Genomic DNA, 23,619 nt, shown 5'->3' with positions numbered 1-23,619 from the left:
CGCGATCGAGAAGTTTCCTCACCCTCAACAGGTTTTTGTGCAATGTCCACTCACGGAATAATCTGTGAGATATTCCTTTATGTCACAGTGACTACCGAAAGGTCTGTGTAGGTTTTGGAAGGTACTTTCTTCCCCATTATCCAACGTTACCCTGCTTTCGACAAGGTGTGGTTCATGCAAGACGGAGCTCGACCCCATCGAAGCAGGAGAGTGTTTTATGTCCTGTAAGAGTAGTTTGGGGGACCGCATTTTGGCTCTGGGGCACTGAGGGTCCACTGGCATGGGGCTCGATTGGCCGCCATATTCTCCAGATCTGAATACATGCGAGTCTTTTTGTGGGGCTATATTAAAGACAAGGTGTACAGCAGAAACCCTATTGTTGAGATAGCGATTCCGGAGGCCATCGGCGGCATCGATGTTTGGGCGCTTCAGCGCGTCATGAAGAATTTTGTTATTCATCTGCGCCACATCATCGCCACTGATGGCAGACATATCGAGCATGTTATAAGATAAATTCTAACATCTGTAGTGACGTTTACATGTTGAATGAAGTGTGTGCACGCCGTAGTTTGTAACTAATTTACGTTGCTTTCTTGTAGTTCAATAATTGTCACCGTGGATGTGAGATTCACTGTTCTCTGATCGGCACCAACATCAGTTGGGCTAAACATGTTCGAGCAAGGTAGAATAGTTGCAAGAAAGTTATTCTAAGACGCTACAATCCAGTATCCACCCACAATTTGGCATGTACCCATGTAAAATCAGTGGCGGCTAACGTTTCTCTTGTAGGTAAAATGGTGGACAACATTCAACGAACCAATCACGTTCGTACGCGGCTACTCAACAAGCGGAGGCCAGGCTCCGTCGCAGAAGGCTCGCGGCATCGGCAACTATTTGGCAACACACACCGTCATCAGAGCCCACGCCAAAGTCTACCGCCTCTACGACGAGCAGTACCGCTCCACGCAGAATGGTGAGTTGACCTTCTTCATGACAACTTTTGAATATTACCCGTCTAAATAACTGACAGAGAACAGAAGACATTGACAGAGTATATGATTATTGGTGTAGATCACACAACACTTTTAGAAAGGTGTTGTAAATTGTAAGACAGTACTTATTTTGAAATCAATCGAATAATGATGCGTGACAGCTAGTGTTTCAGAACAGTTTGACTCTCAGGTACCGAGCGAGGAGGCGTAGTGGTTAGCACACTGGACGCGCATTCGTGAGGACGACGGTTCAATCCCGCGTCTTGGTTTAGATTTTCCGTGATTTCCCTAAATCACTTCAGGCAATTACCGGAATGGTTCTTTTGACAGGGCACGGCCGACTTTCTTCCCCATTCTTCCCTAATCCGAGGAGACCGACGACCTTGCTGTTTGGTCTCTTCTACCCAAATCAACCCTACTCTTAGGTACAAATTCTTGTCAGATCAGCTAATATCTGTCGAAAAACAGAAACATCAGTTTCTTGTGCTATTGTAATTTGGAGGGCGGCAGAGTTTATCTTTCTATGGCGGCAAGGGAGGCAGTACTGAATGGTTCGACAGAACCAACAGATGGAGCTCTACCTTTTCGTGGAGGCACTATACATCATTTCATTTACAACCATTTGGTCTCGGGATTGAAACTGTTTCCCGTGAAGATGACTCTCAGTCTGATGTCCCACGAAATGCGCTAGAAATTTCAGTTTCATATTTTCTCTTGTTATATTTGCTGTAGTAGGCTTCAATCAGAAGACTAATTCGATGCAGCTTTCCACCCTAGTCTAACCTGTGCGAGACTCGTCATCTCTGGGCAAGTGCTGAGAACTTCATCCATCCAACCATAAACAAATTGACCATTCCTTGATAAAAAAAGGATGCGTCTTATCAGATCATCTTTTCACCAGGCTGTGCCCTAAAGATCGGTCCACACGGAATTCAGTCTGTAGGTGTCACATGTACCTCCGTTCCCGATTACGCAGTTTTCATAATTAAATATCTGTGCGCTGCTCCGTTATGCTGTAATATTGATTTCCATATTCATTATGTTGAAATGTAGGCAGGAGACATATCTGCCCCACGCTATGCAACGCTTCTGGAATGGTTTCGCCATTTTTTTTGTCTGTTGCAGTTCTTCTCTAAATATTAGGCCATTAACAAAATGTTTCATACGAGTTTAGTGGAATACGTTGTTTTTTCCGTAGCGTGCTTAATTTTAAATGTTTTCCATTTCAGACAAATTCAAGTGACATTCTCAAGTGATCATTATTGTCACACCTGCAGTTGTTTTATAGCGAGCATGTCATCAAAAGTACGAGTTTCTTACATTATATTTACTGGCGACGAAGCTGTATAAAATGTATATCTGCGGTTTACTTAGTGGTATCGCCAATAAAGAAAACAATTTCTCCATGCGAAAAGGAGAAACCGTCGACTTCGGCGCCAAAGCGTGCGTGAATTGTTCAAGTGGCCTCGTCTAAAGTGTTGTCGCATTCTACCCGAAAATGATGTCAGATAATCTACTTCACCAGTACAAGAAGCAAATATGTGTGTATTAAGTGCAATCATTATTTATTCATCAAATAAAATGAAAGGTAAAAACAACACCGTATTGACAGTGTTACGCACAATTTATCAAACGTGTGATATTTTTACCTCAACATATTTCGGGACTACATAATCCTAGTATCAAGTGCTATAAAACAAGGAAACAACTCAATAAATCGTAATTCTATACGTACTGACACGCATATAAAAATACTTCTATCGTCCTGTAATGTAAAATACGTCAAAACCCCTGTGCCATTAATAACATCGGAAGTAAAAATCTAGCTGCCAACATTCATTGTCAAACATGAAACTCTTCATAGGACAGCTCATGTTGACGTATTGTACTCTCAAGGCTCAGGTGTAAACTGAAGGCAGTCTCTTTCACCTACAAAAGATAGCACGTTCCTGCAGCGCTTGTCTCACAGTCCCTAACGATACCACAGTCTGTTATAAAATATACGAACATCATATGTCAAGTCGTAGTAAATTCTACGAACCAAAACTACACCTATGTTGCATCGTGTGGATCCATACAGAATGACCAACCGCAAAATTAAACCTAACGCCGGTAATTCGAATAAGTTGTTGGTGAAAATTGCACTCAGGGCGGACAAAAAATTGGAATAGAGGTTAAAGCATTAGATTGGCATAGTGGAGAACTGGATGGAGAAAGCGGTAGGTTACGAAAGAAAGTGTCAGGATGAAATGTCATTCACTGTTGGTAGGTCCATCTGATTCCACACGTGTTTTAGTCTAGCACAGAGCAGTTTTCTCATCTCTAATACGTTGTTAAAGGAAAATTTTAAGATAATATGAAGATTCTCCACGTAAGTGAAACGCGTTGTTAATAAAAGAGCAAGTTGCAAACATGAATATTTTTAATTCAAATAAAAAGTAAGGATTATGAAATGAGGTACGAAGGACAAATGGAAGAAACTTTAAGGTAGTGTTTAAAGAACTCAATAATAAAGCGAATGGCTTATTGACGGTGTTTTGAGAGAGGAACGCGTGTTCATTGAGAAGACAGAAATGTCCATAGGTCATTTCTGGGCCCACTTTAGCGATGGGACTTAACAGCTTATACACGACTTAACCTAAATTATCCTAAGGACAAACACCCACACTCATGCCCGAGGTAGGATTCGAACCTCCGCCGGAACCAGCCGCACAGTCCATGACTGCAGCGCCCTAGATCGCTCGGCTAATCCCGCGCGGCTTGGCATAGTAAAGCTTATATTGTATTTATTAACGATTCATATGGGCTTTGAAAGTGGTAGGTAGACGAATAGGACCTGCTACATAGGAAAGAAGACTTGCAAAAGAATTCATCATGTAGTGGAGAACTAAGGTGTCTGTTTTACATCATCAAGGCGTAGGACGGTCTCTGATGCAACATCATTTGTTGGCGATGTAATCTACTGTGATTTTTTACCCTATCTTTTGCAGGCAGAATCGGCATCACGGTGAGCACCAACTGGTACGAACCTTACAACGATGAGGAGGAAAACCTGGCTGCCCAGGAGCGTATTTTGCAGTTTGAGGTAGGGAACTTCGCCTTCCTAACGTGCTCTGCTTGACCTCGACTGAAGTTTAAATAGTTTATAGTCCGTGATTTATTGATATAATTAGGTCTCTTTTAATACTATAACATTTATAACAGAATAAGTGACTAGCTTTGTGTGTGTCCTTAGAAATGTTTTCGCATAAGGCATGTGTCAAGAGCCACTGTAAACCGAAAATGATATATAACACTGGAAGATTCATGTTGGCTGGAGGTTTTCAGTACGATTTTTCCTTTCGTTGAATCATTTGTTGAAGAATGTCCAATAGCGATCAAAAACATACCAATTAATCCCTACTAGCTCTTATCATAGCCCTGACACATCAATGAAAGAACACTTTAGAATCAGGGTTTTCGACTGGAATACAATGTAGAATATATTACTTATTTCTATTGAATATCGCAAATGGATACCTATTAACTGAACGTTATATTAAGGGTACACAACAGGAGTTATATTTGAAGCAGTAATTAGCAGCAACTAGAAATCTAAGGATGAGAGATGTTTAGTTGAAAGTGTACGTGCTAGGTAGGGTTTGAATTCCAGCCCGAATACTGAGACACTGTCGTTTGTGTAATATAGGGATCTATCCCTATACCTGACGCTAACTGTTTCGAAAGAACAACAACGGGCAAAATGATAATATTGCTTCAGTAACTAGCGGGTGTAGGCAAATCAATGAAAATGCCAGCTTGGGGACACACATAAAAATGCAGTCATTAGTGTTATAAGACTTGTCACAGTCAAGGTTATGCAACTTATATGTAAAATTTATTTGAGTTGATTGCTCATTTATAAAATGATGGCCCGTTTCTACTGTTCTAGCAATCATATTCAATAGATAAAAATGTCGTTACAATAAGCAAGTCGTCACATGTAATATCAACATGTACTGTGTTAATAAAACTCACCCGCTACATGTTTCTGCTGCACATTATTCACAGTAAAGAAATTTTAATTAATTGAAGATGATTGCTCGAGCAATCGAAACCAATCATCATATCACGAATGTGCGATGAGGATAAGAAAATATGTTTCACTTATTAGTATTCCATGAAAATTTTCACACAGAATTACGTGAACCTGCTTTCGTAGTAGAATGGGAGAATTTCATCCAGCAACATACATCTCAGACAGACACTACGAAGTTAAATTTCGTATGACAAGAGGCGATGATCAAGGAAATGAGCAACCATTAGACTGTTTGAGACGTTACAGATGCAGTTATAACCATGAAAACCATGCTGCACCTCATTAGTTCCATAAGCATAATTTCTTAAACATGGTTTTTGCATGATTATGTATTTAATACTACTGTCCCATTCGTTATCACGATGACATAATTAACACGTAAGTCACTGATTTTGACATAAAAAGCTACAAAACTGATAAGAGTCACAGAGGTTGTGCTAGTAATGAAATCAGAGATTTTCATAACAGATCACAGCATTTTCTTTCTGTCGCTCACTTCTAACTGAAAACATAGACATCAAGGTTTACAAAATGTATATCGTATGTCTGTCCGAATATTTATTAGTTGTGTAAGAAACTGAAGTAAATCAGTCAAGAATTTTTGGATCAGTTTGCTAACAACGTTTCACCTTATACAGGATGCCCTGGAAATGTTGCGACAAACTTCGAGGAATAGTACAGAGTAACTCGAGGACCAAACAGAGAATAGAAACCATTGTCTTAACACGTCATCTAATGACTCTGCAGAGCGTCTAAATAACAGGTGCCGGTGCCTGCCATTAGGGCACCCGTTCGACAGAAAGCGTGACCGTAGGTGGAAGGTGTCGCAAAGTTGTTTGTTACTCATCGATCGTGACTGATTGGCGCGATCGTCAGTGGAGTTGATGGATGTAGGTGCTCCGTAAAAAGGCCAAGTCTCTTACGAATGAAGTGCTCTGTTGCCTTGGTGGATGACGGTTTAGAACGTGGGTTTACAATCCGCAGTGTAAAGCCAGGGCTGTCTTCAATAAGATGAGTAAACTTTTCAAGAATCATGGCTTAGCAATGACGACGAAGATCAGACTTCAACGCTCCTACATATGTACCACCCACATCTATGGTGTTGAAACATTGACAGAATCGTTGCGTAAGCGGATGGAGGCTTTTGAGATGTGGCTATACAGGAAAATTTTAAGAAGTATGTCGACAGTGCATATCAAAAATGTCGGGGTTCTACGTAGAATGAAGAAAGAGAAAGAAGTACTGGCCAAAGTAAAAGCAAGAAAGATTCAGTACCTGGGAGACGTCATGTGGAACAACAACAGTTACCATCGCCTCCAGATCGTCCTGAAGGAAAAGCGTTAACCGAAGAAGAATATTCTGGTTTAAGAACATCACAACGAGGACCTCTAAACATCTACAGAGCTAATTAGAGCTGCAAGTGACAGGAAAGACAAGATAGTTGCCAACATCCGGAACGGATATGAACCAGAAGAATACGAAAAATAGTGTATTTACTTCTGTACGACCAAAACATCGTAGATTTTATAGGGCTCTGGGAGAAAGATAGACTGCAGGGGGGATACTCCTGTCCAAAGCCATCATAAACAGAGCCAACAGAGCATCCCATTCGTAAGAGACAGGGTCCTTCCTCGCAGCAACTAAATCTATCTTCTTCACTTGCCATCGCGGCAATAGGTTGTGATGACTGACTAACAGATAATATTGCGAGACATTCCGCCTACAGTCCGTCAGTGTACAAAGTCACGTTTACTGCTGAAGGGGTGGAGTAGTGGCAGGCGCTGGCCTCTATCACTTCGACGTTCTGTAGCTTCGTTGGATGACGTTGCTGGGCACAGGTTCCAATCCTCTATTTGTTTCTCAAGACTCCCTCTACAACTCCTCGAGGTTGGTCACAACATTTCTGGGACGTCCTGTATATTGGCATAACTTTAGGGTACACTGTGTACCACAGAATACCAGTGTTCTGTGGGAAGTAGCTCTCAATAACATTGCGTTTTCTCTGCATTAACGTCTTTAATTGGTTTTAAATTTTATTACGGTATCTATGTTATTAGTTATGATCTGAAATTGTAGCTTTCAATGAATAAAACAAGTGTTCCTCATTTTTTTTACATTTTATTAACCAAAATGAAAAAGATGTTCTGCTAAAGTACCAGGCTTCGCACAGTATTCAATTACAGGAACAGTTCAGTAACACCTTACGGAAAATGTGAAGACAGACTCTGGTCTAAAATTATTGTTTATAGCAAACGACAGTTTCAGAATGTAGCTATGAATGTGAGACAGAGTTTCTCATTAATTCTTACCTTGTTCCTCGATTTTGCTCTCTGTTCTAGGTTAAGACGTAGAGACGAGCTTATATAGTTTACTATACAGCTCGCTATATTACGAGATAAGCAGGTTAGTCAGATCCAGACAGTAACTGCATATTCAGATTAATTACCATTGTTCTGATGCACCAGCCTACCTGATCCTAGTTCTTATCTGGTTTACCACGCTCGTTCTGGCAAATGCTGGGCTGGTCCTCAATCAACGCCTCATAAAATACGATGCACGAACAGTTAAGATATGATAACAAAGAGAACAATAATACACGTTTCGCAGACTTCTGTGGCATGTAACTTAACTCCCTTAGGTCAAATGACGACTGTGGAAGAGTGTCCAGTTTACAATCTCAAATAAAATAATTTCTTAATATCATGAAAACAGAGACCTTAATGGAATGGGCCAAACGCTAGGAAAGAGTACGTAAGTTGAATGAAAAGACAGATTTCACTAGCCCTGTGTGAAGTGGGTATCATACGATGCATCTTTTACAGTTGGGTCTGTTCGCGAACCCCATCTTCGTGGACGGCGACTACCCGGCTGTGGTGCGAGAACGTGTGGACAACAACAGCAGAGCCGAGGGTCGACCCAGGTCTCGGCTGCCCAGCTTCACAGACGAGGAGAAAAGGATGATCAACGGTCAGTACACCTGCTAAAGGGGCAGCAGGTGCAGTCATACATCCTGCCTTCAGTTCTGCTACTCATTCCTGCAGCCCCTCCTTGCGCTGTGCATTATTTTCTATTCTACATTACTGTATGCTGCCTTGGTTGAATGCTGGCAAAATTGGAAGTCTTGGGCATCGAAGTTACGTGTACAACACGAGCGATGTATATCGAGTCCCTCACAGTCGAAGCAGCGAATTTGTTTTCTGCATTTCCAAGGGATTATCATACAATGCTATAAATAGTAGTGCCTCTGTTATGATACCAAGGGAAAGTATAGTTTCGTGACAGAAATTAATTCCTCGAATATATACTGTGGGAAGGTTTTGTTGGGAGTACATCTTGTTGCCAACTGCGGAAAAAGATACGTCCAATGTCACTGTCAGACAAGCGCTAAATTTTACAAGAAAACCTGTGATTTCGAGTTATAATTCGAGTGTATTGCACAAAATGTAAGAGAAGACATCAATAAGGAACAATACCATGTTTTACAAGTAACTGTTGAGCATTGAAAAGAGTGTCATTATCTTTGCTACTGGGTGAGGATCTATGGATTAGATACCATTGCTTCTGAAAGTGAACAGTCTATCGTGATCATGTGTAACTATTATAGATTCTGTCGCGAAGTGTGTTATGTCATTGTCACAAACGAAAATGTCCCCATTGGTGGTCACAACAAAGCCGTAGATATTGACGAGTTGTATCTCACAAGTCGTACATACGCCAAAGGATATTTGGATCCTTCAGGCCTGTAGAATCGAAGAAATACTTTATCCTTCGTGTGAACTCTCAGGGTATGGCCACTATAGAGCTCCTAAGAAATCATTTTATTTTACCTGGTACATAACAGACAGATGGAAATTGTACAGAAATTTGCGAAAAAAAAGGATCGGTCACGATTTCGTCAACAACTCTGTAAAGTTAGTTTCATCTGACGATTGATCGGTCACCACGAAAAACATAGGAGAGTTTATGGAAATCTTAAAGTCATCTATTAAGAGAGGTCGTCCGAGGAAAACAGATGAATCCATATATTCCAGTACTTACATCTCCATAACTTACTCCTGTCAGGGAAATAACTTCTATTGCAAATTCTTCCAATATTTATCAGAGATATTGCAACCCATTTGTCTTGGCTACGGAAAGTAAGGAATGCTGCCGGATAGGTATACCACACGCGACATTGTCCACGGTGAGGATGTCGCTGACGAGTGAAGTAGGTACAATTACTCCTCTTTTTATTGCATCGCTTTAACTTGAATGAGTAATATTATGCTTCCATTTATTATTTTCTTCAGTTCACAGCGCCTTCGTCTCTTGTCGTTTGTGTTGGCAACGATTCAGCAGTGAGGCATTCGGTATATATCGCTCGTACTGCACAGGTGACTTCGATACTCAGGGGTTCTTCCAAATTAGCGAATGCATTTGCCAGTGCTTCCTCCAACGTTTCTACACAATGTAGTTCTTTCTGTATCCTGCAGTTTCTGCTTTAGTGGCTACTGTACTAACCGCTGGCGTATCTTTCGCAGGATCTGCGGACTTCTTTGCTTTGAACTCATACACAACTATGGTTGTGAGGTCTGCAGAATTTGGTTTCTCGCCCTCGTGGGGTCGGGACACGGGTACCTACAGGTCGTACAACCTCTCGTGGCCCGCCAGCGGAGCTACGTGGCTACGGGTGAGTGAACTGCAGATGTTTGCCACATTAGCTGTGCATGCAATCATTGCTTCTAATCCGAAAATCCCTGCAACGCGTGCGTCATAATCTTTCTGCTCTCAACTTATACTGCAAAATAGAATGTTATTTATCACGAGCTTGCGACAAACGCCATATTACGTAAAGGGGAGTGACAGTTATTAGAGACCAGTGATTGTAGGCATCATTAATGCTGGCTCTTCACCCGAGAAGCGGCAGGCCATCATTCAGCACGATAGGCCTAGCAAAATTGATTCGCTTCTAAAACTGCTAAGAGACATTCATCGTTACTTGTTGAGAAACAGGGTATCAATTTACTGACGTAGGTAGTAAGCTGCAGTCATTGTTACAAGACCCTAATAGGTCACTCAACTCTGTGCGTCAAGGGATCAGTGAATACTAAAGGACGCCTAGCATTATTAGGAAGCATCAGCGAACATGACCCCACATCACCCCAAAGCTCGTCATATTTCTTGCAAAAGCTATGAGATACACACTAGGACGTCATAGCGCACTTCAATGCACACTGACAGTACAGAAATGCCTCTAACTAAATTTAGTGCGGTTCATAATTTCGGCACAAATAGACGCCGAAGGAGGGCAGATTGACAATAAAAACAAGTGCGACAAGTATTTTAATTAACTGCTGTGCAGCTTTGCTGCTCACTTAATACAATTCGTGGAGTCTTATGAGTACTTGACGTCGAGGGCTCTGTTCCGCTTCTAGCTGTAATTTTTCTCTGTTTTCTAGAATAAATAATGTGGCATCTGCCTTCTTAATTGTTGTACAGCAGTTACAGAATACTGTATACAGACTCATACAATTACTCAATACTAACACAGAAATTAGACTACAATCGTTTTTTTCTACTCAACTTTTAAAGACGCATTTTGCTTATAAGTGTTATCTATTCCATGCATTACTCCACTCTGTCTTTTCTACCTCATTCTCTCTATTGCGCCGAGTGGAGTGGCCACGCGGTTTGAGGCGCCTCGTCACGGATGGCGCAGCTCCTCCCGCCGGAAGTTCGAGTCCTCCATGGCTGTGTGTGTTGTTCTTAGAGCATGTCAGTTTAAGTAGTGTGTATGTCTAGGGAATTATGCCCTCAGCTTCACACACATTTGAACATTTTCCCCTCTATTTATCCCCCTTTATTCAGTTGTATAGTTATCTCCCTATTACCACAGTAAAAAATAAAAGAAAGAAAAAGAAAAAAATCCGACTCTACCACTCTTCCTCTTGGTCTCTTTGTGTATCTTTCATCTTACCTACTCCCCTCGCAGCCATACAAATCACATCGTCTAAGGTTACTCTTCCGCATTTTACCATCAACTCCATCGCACCCACTTACTGCCGTACAATAGTGCTCAAAAATATTTTATAGTTGCAGTATTATGTGGTCAGTACCGTTTGCATGCTGTAACGCATGTAAATGTGATTCACACAAAGTGATTACATAGCTAGTAAACAAGCAAGGTCATAATAGCAATGTAAGCATGTATTCTTTTAGTTGAAATGTACTTTGTAATTTGCTTTGGTTGTACGGTGTCTATTAACTATTGTTACTGAGGCATTCAGTCAGTGTCTGTTTATTTGTCGAGGTAACTAGAAGCATGCCAATCCACAAAGAATATAAGGTTGGTGTATGATAAGATGATTCGCTTGCGATGAAGAAGGGAAAGGAGTAGTGTATCGCTGGTAGAGATACACTCCTGGAAATTGAAATAAGAACACCGTGAATTCATTGTCCCAGGAAGGGGAAACTTTATTGACACATTCCTGGGGTCAGATACATCACATGATCACACTGACAGAACCACAGGCACATAGACACAGGCAACAGAGCATGCACAATGTCGGCACTAGTACAGTGTATATCCACCTTTCGCAGCAATGCAGGCTGCTATTCTCCCATGGAGACGATCGTAGAGATGCTGGATGTAGTCCTGTGGAACGGCTTGCCATGCCATTTCCACCTGGCGCCTCAGTTGGACCAGCATTCGTGCTGGACGCGCATACCGCGTGAGACGACGCTTCATCCAGTCCCAAACATGCTCAATGGGGGACAGATCCGGAGATCTTGCTGGCCAGGGTAGTTGACTTACACCTTCTAGAGCACGTTGGGTGGCACGGGATACATGCGGACGTGCATTGTCCTGTTGGAACAGCAAGTTCCCTTGCCGGTCTAGGAATGGTAGAACGATGGGTTCGATGACGGTTTGGATGTACCGTGCACTATTCAGTGTCCCCTCGACGATCACCAGTGGTGTACGGCCAGTGTAGGAGATCGCTCCCCACACCATGATGCCGGGTGTTGGCCCTGTGTGCCTCGGTCGTATGCAGTCCTGATTGTGGCGCTCACCTGCACGGCGCCAAACACGCATACGACCATCATTGGCACCAAGGCAGAAGCGACTCTCATCGCTGAAGACGACACGTCTCCATTCGTCCCTCCATTCACGCCTGTCGCGACACCACTGGAGGCGGGCTGCACGATGTTGGGGCGTGAGCGGAAGGCGGCCTAACGGTGTGCGGGACCGTAGCCCAGCTTCATGGAGACGGTTGCGAATGGTCCTCGCCGATACCCCAGGAGCAACAGTGTCCCTAATTTGCTGGGAAGTGGCGGTGCGGTCCCCTACGGCACTGCGTAGGATCCTACGGTCTTGGCGTGCATCCGTGCGTCGCTGCGGTCCGGTCCCAGGTCGACGGGCACGTGCACCTTCCGCCGACCACTGGCGACAACATCGATGTACTGTGGAGACCTCACGCCCCACGTGTTGAGCAATTCGGCGGTACGTCCACCCGGCCTCCCGCATGCCCACTATACGCCCTCGCTCAAAGTCCGTCAACTGCACTTACGGTTCACGTCCACGCTGTCGCGGCATGCTACCAGTGTTAAAGACTGCGATGGAGCTCCGTATGCCACGGCAAACTGGCTGACACTGACGGCGGCGGTGCACAAATGCTGCGCAGCTAGCGCCATTCGACGGCCAACACCGCGGTTCGTGGTGTGTCCGCTGTGCCGTGCGTGTGATCATTGCTTGTACAGCCCTCTCGCAGTGTCCGGAGCAAGTATGATTGGTCTGACACACCGGTGTCAATGTGTTCTTTTCTCCATTTCCAGGAGTGTATATCACAACAAGTGTATGGCCGACCGGAGTGGCGGAGCGGTTCTAGGCGCTACATTCTGGAATCGCGTGGCCGCTACGGTCGCAGGTTCGAATTCTGCCTCGAGCATGGATGTGTGTGATGTCCTTAGCTTAGTTAGGTTTAAGTAGTTCTAAGTACTATGGGACTGATGACCTCTGAAGTTAAGTCCCATAGTGCTCAGAGCCAATTTTGAACAAGTATGTGAAGTCGACTGCAAACTGAAAGGAACAGTAGCCAATAAGCCAAAGTCAAGTCGTCCTCGAATACGACAAGGAAAAAAGACAGAATGATATGTAAGCAGTCGGCTGATGATCCAGGAAAACTGGTTCGACATGTTAGGGATGATATGGAACAGCGTCATGAAATGAACCTATATGTCTATCGAAAATGTCGCCTAATAGCAGGTGATTGGAATGGTAGACGACCATCGCGTAAATCACGCACAAATTTATAAAAAGTAGGAAGACCACAATAGAATTCGAAAATGAACATCTAACTAATAGTGCTAGAGACTGGACAGGTTTCATGGAATGGTGAAAGTAATTTTAATATATTTTCTCCTGATGGTGTGCAGTATATATGAGGATTAAAAAACCAAATAAAGTATCAGGAGCCGACCATTAGGCGTGGTGGTGGCAGCTGCATGGCGTGGCGATTTGTTCCGAGACGTGAAGTTGGTTCTCTAGTCCAAATAGAAGGCAAAATGGATCGTTTCCAGTACAGTGTAATTTTAAGAAAGAATATTATTCCACATGGGTGGAAGAATATGTCGCGTAACTGGGTAACAGTTCATAACACACATCTGGCCACATGAAAAATTCTAACCAGATAAAAATATCAAGTTTTTGGAGTTGCCAAATCCAAATGAACAGCTCTGGCATGCATCGGATCGACGAGTTCGTCACAGAAGGGTCAACTGCTGTTTCTTTATTGACAATTGGTCAAATCCCATACTTGTCGTATTACAAAAGCTTATAAGTTCAGTACCAATCAGATGTGCAGCTGTGATCAAAGCCCATTGGCATGCGATTAAATACTGATTTGTTCGTCAGATTACAAAATAGTTTTAGTTTATTTTTACATACTTTGAACTACAAATTACTTACGAGCCACAAGAGTGGTTATTTATGTTTTGATATAAGATAACTTCGTTTTACTAAATTTAGTTTTGTACTAAATGGATTATAATTTCGCACTTTTCAACTATCCACTGGCGGTTTTTCGATTATACACTTATTTTAATCTAACTGTAACTAATGCTTTATACAAAATACGTTTGAGCGCTACTCTACCTACCTGCAGCTACTTCAGTGGAGCAGTACCAACTATCATGGTTACTACTTTCATGTCCATTGCATTTCTTTAGGCCAATACATTACCAACAGGTCCAGTAACTCGCTCGCTTCATACCGTAATTACCAAACTGTGTTACTATTTTCATTATTATCATCTCACTACGACACATCATGCTATTGAGCCTACAGTCTACTGGCTGCTGCTACTGAACTGGAGACAAACGCTCATTGTGACAGAAGGACAACTCTTCCGCAAACTGCTGCAGATTTCAATTCTGGTGTACTACATTTTTTGGCTCCTCGATGTAGACGCAGTTAAGGAATTTTACTACCTAGGCCCTACCCCTGGCTAAACGGGCAGTTATAGAGGGTAAAAACTGTAGAAGTAGACAGACACTGGGATACATGCAGCAAATAACGTACATTGTCAAGAACGTCGTCTTTCTGCTCATCGCCTTGCAGACTGTCGTTTTCGACCGCTAAATCTACATCTACATTTATACTCCACAAGCCACCCAACGGTGTGTGGGTATCTACGTTCTAAGGGTAAGGATGGTTCCATGGACGCACTTTATGCGACCCCCTTTGCCTCTTCGTGTCACTTGTTAGCGGCGGTGTGTCTGAAATGTTTTCCTCGGCCTCCCATGAGAAAGCTGCGTGATTGCAATCGTGGGAGTCGCGATTCTGACCTCCATAGCAGAGTGGTCAATAGAAGTGGTGCATTGTGTGTATGACGGGGTGTGACGACCTTCTCGTGTTGGGACACGTCCTCGGTGGCGTTAGGCAGAATTGTGGTGACATTTGGCGCCAATGTGGCGTCATTAACTTACTTTATAGCTCACATGGATTTCAGAACTGTAGTCTTCCCTTGCATACGTCGAGAACTTGCAGTATGAAGTGTTGCAGGACGCCACGCTTTTACACCGTTACAGGGTAATGTTATAGATATCTTCGATCCAAATTTCGAACTTATGCTTCAGACTGGGAGATGGTTATCGGGTTTCGAAGGAGCGGTCATTTAATTTTGTTTTTTATTGTATATAGATCCTCAAGACCCACTAAAATCATATATGTGCAGTATATACAAATTCTCAAGACTCGCTAAAACACGTAGGTACCGTCCTTATAGTAATAATTGTAACCATTCCCTCAGGTATCTATTGTCATTGAGATAGAGCGAATTATATAGTCTACTCAGCCAGGATTACAAGGAAGGACATAACACAACACTAAAAGGTGGCTTATGCAACCAACTACCACCAACACTCTTCCTCAGTTTCAGTTCGCCTTGAGTCAATATCTGTATTTGGTAAAGATATTAGCTGCTTACATTTGTAACAAGAGAGACACGCTTAGAATCAATTACAACTTGTCGTGCTAGTATACAATGGAAACGTCAACTTGCCGTGCACCGTACAGGAATGTTCAGTTCTTGAATCTAGATAATCAGATAATTCATATTTGGGCTATTGAGGTACGTTTCTAATATGTCTTGAATTGGTAGGGTCTTCCCGTTTCTTAATTTATTTTAGAAGAGAGCTGACTGAAAACCACTGCACTGGATTATGTAACTCCACTGTGAACAATAGCCAAGGAGGAAAAATCTATCCGACTTTTTTACGTCTTGTATTCCAATTGTGAAAATCACAGTGTAGTTGAAACACAATTTTAATATCAGCAACTAAGACCATTAAGGAGTAAATGTACTTGGATATGAGTGTAATAACTCTGAGCTCCTCAAAACGATCATTTCACGCTTTCCAGCCATCTACTTTACACTATATTACGTGATTATGTACTTCACACTGTATTCTTACTGCTTGTTCTTGTAAAATATACACCTTTTTCATATAGCGTTCACTGCCGCAGGACATAATTCCACAAGACGACACTCTGTGAAAACATGCCACTTAAGCCAAGGCTCTTTATTTCTGAACGATGAGAGATACTGGTCCAGTTACATAATCAGCTCGTAGTCCATATTACCAATCATCGTGGAACGCTTTTCGGTCCTGGTGATTTTTGAAACATTCCAGTTTTCTTTCAGGATTTTGCCGTCTCGAAATAGATGCCCTTGTACATTTATACCGCTTATCTCGCATATCCATTACAAAGATTATTTTCGAATTTCCTTTTGGTTTGATCGTTTGCTTTTAACTTTTCTTATATATTTAACGCATCATACTTTCCGAAGAAAAGTCAAAATTTTTGCACCTGTGTTCCATGTACAAGAGGTTTCCCTGAATTTCTTGTGTTTCTTCATAATACATAACAACCAATCTCTGTCTTTTAAAATATGATGTTTATTGTTTCATTAGCTGCATTCATCACTGACAGTTCCAGTTAGTTTCAATAAGCAAAACATTTAGTAAAATGATTAATGCGGAAGAATTTTCTCAGACACATATAGAGAATAAACACGTGCGACTACGGACCTCTCCAGCAACGACATTCGAAGAGAACCCTCAGTTTTGCGTCAGACACGTTTCACAAACGTGTCGATGACCTTATTCAGCTTGCACACGATACAGGGTGTAAGGGTACAAATGCAGATGTCTCTGTTGGTTACTAAAGACGACGTAATGAACAACATTACATCAATATTTACATTTGCAGACTAATAATTATACGAGTACCACTTACTAGTAGTTTGTTTTTCGATTGGTTAGTTCCTCCAAGTACATGTGGCAAGAGCAAGCCAGTAATGCTTTTTTTCCCTGGGGTGTTGCAGTGTGGACGCAAAGTTTATACTGACGGGCGTAGCTCACTTAGGTGTGCAGTTACCACCATGTAGCAAAATATCAGAATGTAAATTTCGTGACGTGTTTGTGGGAAGACTGTTCGGTGCAAATAAACAACAACCAACATACCTATGTCCCTACATATTTAGGTACTACACATAAAAAACGTGCAGTTGTACCTGTTAATTCCTGTATGAGCCATTAACCAGCTGAACTCGTCTATTGTGTTCTGGCAAGGCAATGTATGCTATGCAATACTTTAATAGTTGTCTGCTCCAAATAATTTCACATAAAAATATTTCTTGCCTCTTTCTGAAACAGGATGCCGATTTCATACGCTCCTGGAAATTGAAATAAGAACACCGTGAATTCATTGTCCCAGGAAGGGGAAACTTTATTGACACATTCCTGGGGTCAGATACATCACATGATCACACTGACAGAACCACAGGCACATAGACACAGGCAACAGAGCATGCACAATGTCGGCACTAGTACAGTGTATATCCACCTTTCGCAGCAATGCAGGCTGCTATTCTCCCATGGAGACGATCGTAGAGATGCTGGATGTAGTCCTGTGGAACGGCTTGCCATGCCATTTCCACCTGGCGCCTCAGTTGGACCAGCGTTCGTGCTGGACGTGCAGACCGCGTGAGACGACGCTTCATCCAGTCCCAAACATGCTCAATGGGGGACAGATCCGGAGATCTTGCTGGCCAGGGTAGTTGACTTACACCTTCTAGAGCACGTTGGGTGGCACGGGATACATGCGGACGTGCATTGTCCTGTTGGAACAGCAAGTTCCCTTGCCGGTCTAGGAATGGTAGAACGATGGGTTCGATGACGGTTTGGATGTACCGTGCACTATTCAGTGTCCCCTCGACGATCACCAGTGGTGTACGGCCAGTGTAGGAGATCGCTCCCCACACCATGATGCCGGGTGTTGGCCCTGTGTGCCTCGGTCGTATGCAGTCCTGATTGTGGCGCTCACCTGCACGGCGCCAAACACGCATACGACCATCATTGGCACCAAGGCAGAAGCGACTCTCATCGCTGAAGACGACACGTCTCCATTCGTCCCTCCATTCACGCCTGTCGCGACACCACTGGAGGCGGGCTGCACGATGTTGGGGCGTGAGCGGAAGGCGGCCTAACGGTGTGCGGGACCGTAGCCCAGCTTCATGGAGACGGTTGCGAATGGTCCTCGCCGATACCCCAGGAGCAACAGTGTCCCTAATTTGCGGGGAAGTGGCGGTGCGGTCCCCTACGGCACTGCGTAGGATCCTACGGTCTTGGCGTGCATCCGTGCGTCGCTGCGGTCCGGTCCCAGGTCGACGGGCACGTGCACCTTCCGCCGACCACTGGCGACAACATCGATGTACTGTGGAGACCTCACGCCCCACGTGTTGAGCAATTCGGCGGTACGTCCACCCGGCCTCCCGCATGCCCACTATACGCCCTCGCTCAAAGTCTGTCAACTGCACATACGGTTCACGTCCACGCTGTCGCGGCATGCTACCAGTGTTAAAGACTGCGATGGAGCTCCGTATGCCACGGCAAACTGGCTGACACTGACGGCGGCGGTGCACAAATGCTGCGCAGCTAGCGCCATTCGACGGCCAACACCGCGGTTCGTGGTGTGTCCGCTGTGCCGTGCGTGTGATCATTGCTTGTACAGCCCTCTCGCAGTGTCCGGAGCAAGTATGGTGGGTCTGACACACCGGTGTCAATGTGTTCTTTTTTCCATTTCCAGGAGTGTATTAAAAAAAAAACTATGCGCGTAATCCACTCCTGCTTATTTCCGTGCGATAAGTTTCACCTAATTTTGATTTGCATTGCTTTGTGTGCAGTACAACATAGTATGACAAAAATAGAATCAGATTTTGCTTGTCTCTTCCTCTAGGTTGTGCCGTGGGGTTTCCGAAAAGTTATAAACTGGGTGTCAACAAGGTACCCGAACTATCCAATCTTTATCACGGAGAATGGCTACATTGATTCGGGAGAACTGGACGATCAAGGACGCATCAGCTATTATGGCGTAAGTACAACGTATTAATTGTAAGATGGAAATCTTAGTAAATAATTGCTACTCTTCTGTCACGTAAACTAATTCTACCGTCGCATAATAATAAGTGAAAAGCACTATATTGCGTACATTCTACAGGATTTAACGTATTCTGCATCACATACAGTTGTTTTTATTTGGAGGGTGAGAAGGATTGTATTTAAATATTTCCTCTTACACCTTTTATTTAGTTGTCAGAAGGATCGAGGCTGGTAGGTTAACTTCACTTTGCAAAAATTTAGTTTGCAATTTTGGGTTAGAGTTAAATTCACATTATTAATCGTAGCTATTTCTTGTTTTGTTCCACGAATATAGCATGAGAAAGAGCACTCATTCATTGACGTACTTCACTATCAAAAACAGAAAATCACATGGGTGCCGCTTGGGTGTGACTGTCATATTTATCACTTTTAGATGAGTACGCACTTTGCGAAGAATACGAGTTTCTTCTGACTATATGCTGACATTATTTTGCGTTGTAAACACTGTTTGTTGAAACCGATGTGTTGTGTTGACTTTGCTTTTTGTCTCGGTAGTCTACAGTAAAAGACGGATCATTGTGCTATGGTGGCACATGTTGTCATATTAACTGAGCCTTTCGTTGCTTCTTCCTAAAGCAATATAATAATAATAAAAGAAATGCACTAAGTACATTCTTCAGGATTTGCAGTTTGATAATCAGCACAGATTGCTGCCGCTGCGGAATAAAGTATAATTCTTTCGAACGTCATGTGTGATTCGTATCTGGTATTATGTGGATCTTACCGAGAAGGAACTAGTATAGAATACTCAGTATCTACCAGTATGTCAGTATTCCTCGTAAATCTGGCATTATTATAAGCTATAATTAATGATTCAAAAATGAGCTCCCATTTGGTCTTCCCCAGATGCGTTTGGGGGTGGTACAGTTAGGGAAGGATGATTCCCGTGTTCCATGTACATGTACGATAATTGGGGAGAGGAAACATTGAGTTTATGTGTACCTTCAACTACAAAACATGGCCCTTGAATTTTAAAGGTATCTGACTGCTTGCTGTGTATTCTTCCGTATGTTTCCTTTGACATCAGATAGCAGATCAGACAAAGATGGGAAATAGATTTCGTCCACTGGCACTGCCACCTTTCCCTGAAATAGATAACCCTCGTTAGCGCAACATGTATATCTACCATATTACAGACTGGAGTTCACCACCGTATTTTCCTGTCTGTACGTGCAGTCTGATCTCTGGAACACTGTAGGTGTTTTGATACTGTTTTCACTAAAAGATAGGCTGATTCACTAGGGGATTAGTGCGTATATCTCGTAAATCTGGGGTCGTTTAGTTGAACTGTATTTTTACCGTTACAATCAAATAACGCTCCTACTGAATGACCGAATTCTGTGAACTGGTCCTCACTTTCTTGTTTATGATCTCCAAGTTTGCTCATTAATTTTTGCAAACTACACATTACTCGTTTTTATTAACAATGCCAACACGAAACTTATGTCATTATTAGCGTCTCCTTTTACTAATTTTCAGGGTTTATCGGCATCATTTTTCTGTCCTGCTGCTTCATCAATAAAGATTTCCTTATCTTAATTTTCCCATGTCTGTATTACTCACCACTATTTTAGATTCGTGTTCAATGAGTGTCATTGTTAATGATTATTCAACAAAACACACCATCAGTAAAAGAAAAAAGTAAATAAAATACTTCCAAAACTTAACTTTGTTGTTGACGCCGATGTTGTTAATTGTTCACCTCACTGTTTATTTTTCATCCCTCTCTTCTTCTTGACTGCGAACTCCTTTTGCTGCTATTGTTGCTGTTTCGTAACTATGGTTCATATTTCGCCGCTCGTTCACATAAAATTTTCGCAATACACACACACACACACACACACACACACACACACATATATATATATATATATATATATATATATACACTTTTAAACTGCAACAAGAAAAATAGCCAAACACAATATTCGCATTTCACTTTCTGAAAAACACCGGACGACGTCACCATATGCTGACCGTCACCACCCTCTTTTACCCCAAAGTCGATTTATTAAGGTTGAATTAAGTTAATAATTTGGGCAGCTGGTCTCATTTTCACAGCACTTGGCACGGCGAGTTAGTGACAGCCTGCGGGGAGAGCTAGCAACGGTAGAATCTTAATGAACATTTTTCATAACACTCTTCTTTTATTCTTCTTTATTGTAAGTTTCAAGGCTCGTTGTCCATTCTGAAATGCAATTTTTTATCCTTGTCTAGAAGATGCTCGGCTTCATTTTGTCAAGTAATATGAACACTGGTGGTCTTTCTGTAGTCGAATAGACATATTTTCAGTCGTGTCACTTCACAATACATATTAACATCAACCACCATGTTAACACTATTAACATGAAACTGTACTTCACCCTCGCACTTCAGACTCGTCCTTCGAACTGCCCAAGGACAAAGATTTACCTCTAACAACACGTAGCAAAGAAAGTACTATCATATACCCATTTCTGCAAAATCACCTTTGAAACATACATTTAAAAAATAAAGTACAATTATTGTTTATTACTGCTTATATTTTTAAGAAGTCCATAATCAGTATTGTAATTACATTGACTTTTTATATTATATATGTTGAAGTTTATAATTTTTCGTATAGCTATAAAGAAATGGATTTCTGGGTTTTAAGTCTTCAACTTGGAAGTCGGTCATTTCGTATGATCCAAGATCGGTTCGTAAATTTATATCACCGTAATCAGTTTTACTGCAAGTGGCAAACGTTTCAAGAGAGGTGTTGTGCATCACGGAGAAGTTTGCTATTTAAATTTAGAGAGAATACTTTCCGGGAAGAGTCGGACTCATTTAACTTCCTCCCACATACTTCTCGCGAAATTACCACGACGAGAAGATTCAATTAATTAGAGCTAATACAGAACCTCACCGAGAATCACACTTCACACGTGCCTTTAGTGAGTGGGACAGGTAAGGGGGGATCAGTTAATGGTACCATAGGTACACTCTGCCACACACCGTCAGGTTACTTGCGGAGTACTGATGTAGGTGCAGATGTAGAAGTGCATGCAGATGTGTCAGCTAACAGGGTTATGTGGCAGACGTAACGCGCATATATTGCCAGAGGTGACTCGTGACACGAGTAATCTGCCTGCCACGAATACTCTGGAACGAGAATCTGGAGTAATCTTGACACTGGGTGTATGCGGCAAACTCGACCTTCACGTTGTAGTACCACCGACTATTAATTATTATGACCTCACTGTCTCAGGACCAGACCGGAAGAACTTGCCAATACGGAGTGAATTGGAGTCACTTATCTCCTTGAATATATATATATATATATATATATATATATATATATATATATATATATATTTTGTTATTTCTTTGGGTACTATCTTTCAGAAATTGTTCACTCCTTACCATCTCTTTCATTACCATATTCAATGATTAGATGTTTCACACTTTCTTGCCAAATGTTATTTCACTAATTACTTTGTAGAACAGTACGTTTGGATCTAGTAAATAATCTAGGAGCAGTGTGTTTGCACATAACATTATATAGTTTATATTCTTGGTATTTCTTTCTCACAGTTATATATTCACGAACTGAATACGTCACGAGATACTCAACCGAGATATCATATTTGAATGAAACATTACAAGACAAGAATGAGATGCACTATTATAGCTCCATATTTTCTCTCAGTACCCAAGGGATACACTTGGATTTTGAACGGTTCTTTAACTGGAAGCAATTATTTTTCTGAAAACCGTGTTTGGCTTGTTCTCATTAAGTGAATTTACCAGCATCTTTCTTACCTTTTTCAGCAATACATGGCTGAAATGCTGAAAGCTATTAACGAAGATGGAGCCAACGTAATTGGATACACAGCGTGGAGCCTTCTGGACAATTTAGAGTGGAACTCTGGTTACGAGTAAGTTTATATTAGATGATACGGCGTGGTCTTGTGTACAGACATACTACGTCCTTTCACTTGTCAGCAGCGTAAGTGAAATGTTTCGATAAGGGTAAAAAGGGATACAATATGTAACACAAGAATCATATTTGTAAACTTCTTCAAGCCTTAATACTTCGATGAACTAGATCATTCATTTTGTTCGGTTTTTGAAACCATTACATTTGTATTTCTTTCAAATTTCGTATTAAGTAACGACGTGATGAAGGCCCTGATCCTAATTTCTGGAACAAAACTGGATGTTCCCGACTTTGGAGAGGATATTACGTTAGAACTTTCTGCAGCTGTCTACCATCTATGACCCTCTGACTTCAAAAAGGCCACATTATGCCGCAAATGATCACTTTCGTAGTTTCCTTGTCATTTCATCAAGCGTCATTGTCTTCCCACAGGACTAACATGGTTCAAATGGCTCTGAGCACTATGGCACTAGACTTAGAACTACGTAAATCTAACTAACCTAAGGACTTCGCACACATCCATGCCCGAGGCAGAATTCGAACCTGCGACCATAGCAGCAGCGCGGTTCCGGGTTGAAGCGCCTAGAACTGCTCGACTAAGAAGGAAAAGGCTCCTTTCGCGACACCTAATTCGATAAGACAGTCTCATTTCTCTAGCCGCGACAAAC

At 42.2% G+C, this 23,619-nt stretch overlaps 1 protein-coding gene across 1 annotated transcript in view; it reads left to right on the top strand.

The window, feature by feature from the left end:
* Positions 1 to 23,619, top strand: part of LOC126095610 (lactase/phlorizin hydrolase-like) — a 223,849-nt gene that overhangs the window by 19,071 nt on the left and 181,159 nt on the right. Inside the window, exons 5-10 of the mRNA XM_049910379.1 lie at positions 790 to 973; positions 3,983 to 4,077; positions 7,893 to 8,037; positions 9,591 to 9,739; positions 18,848 to 18,982; positions 22,843 to 22,949. Of these exons, the coding sequence (XP_049766336.1) occupies positions 790 to 973; positions 3,983 to 4,077; positions 7,893 to 8,037; positions 9,591 to 9,739; positions 18,848 to 18,982; positions 22,843 to 22,949 (815 nt within the window). The remainder of the gene's footprint in view (positions 1 to 789; positions 974 to 3,982; positions 4,078 to 7,892; positions 8,038 to 9,590; positions 9,740 to 18,847; positions 18,983 to 22,842; positions 22,950 to 23,619) is intronic.

The sequence above is a fragment of the Schistocerca cancellata genome, chromosome 8 (genome assembly GCF_023864275.1).
Source record: "Schistocerca cancellata isolate TAMUIC-IGC-003103 chromosome 8, iqSchCanc2.1, whole genome shotgun sequence".
Taxonomy (NCBI): Eukaryota; Metazoa; Arthropoda; class Insecta; order Orthoptera; family Acrididae; genus Schistocerca; species Schistocerca cancellata.
This window is presented reverse-complemented; position numbering and strand designations above follow the sequence as displayed.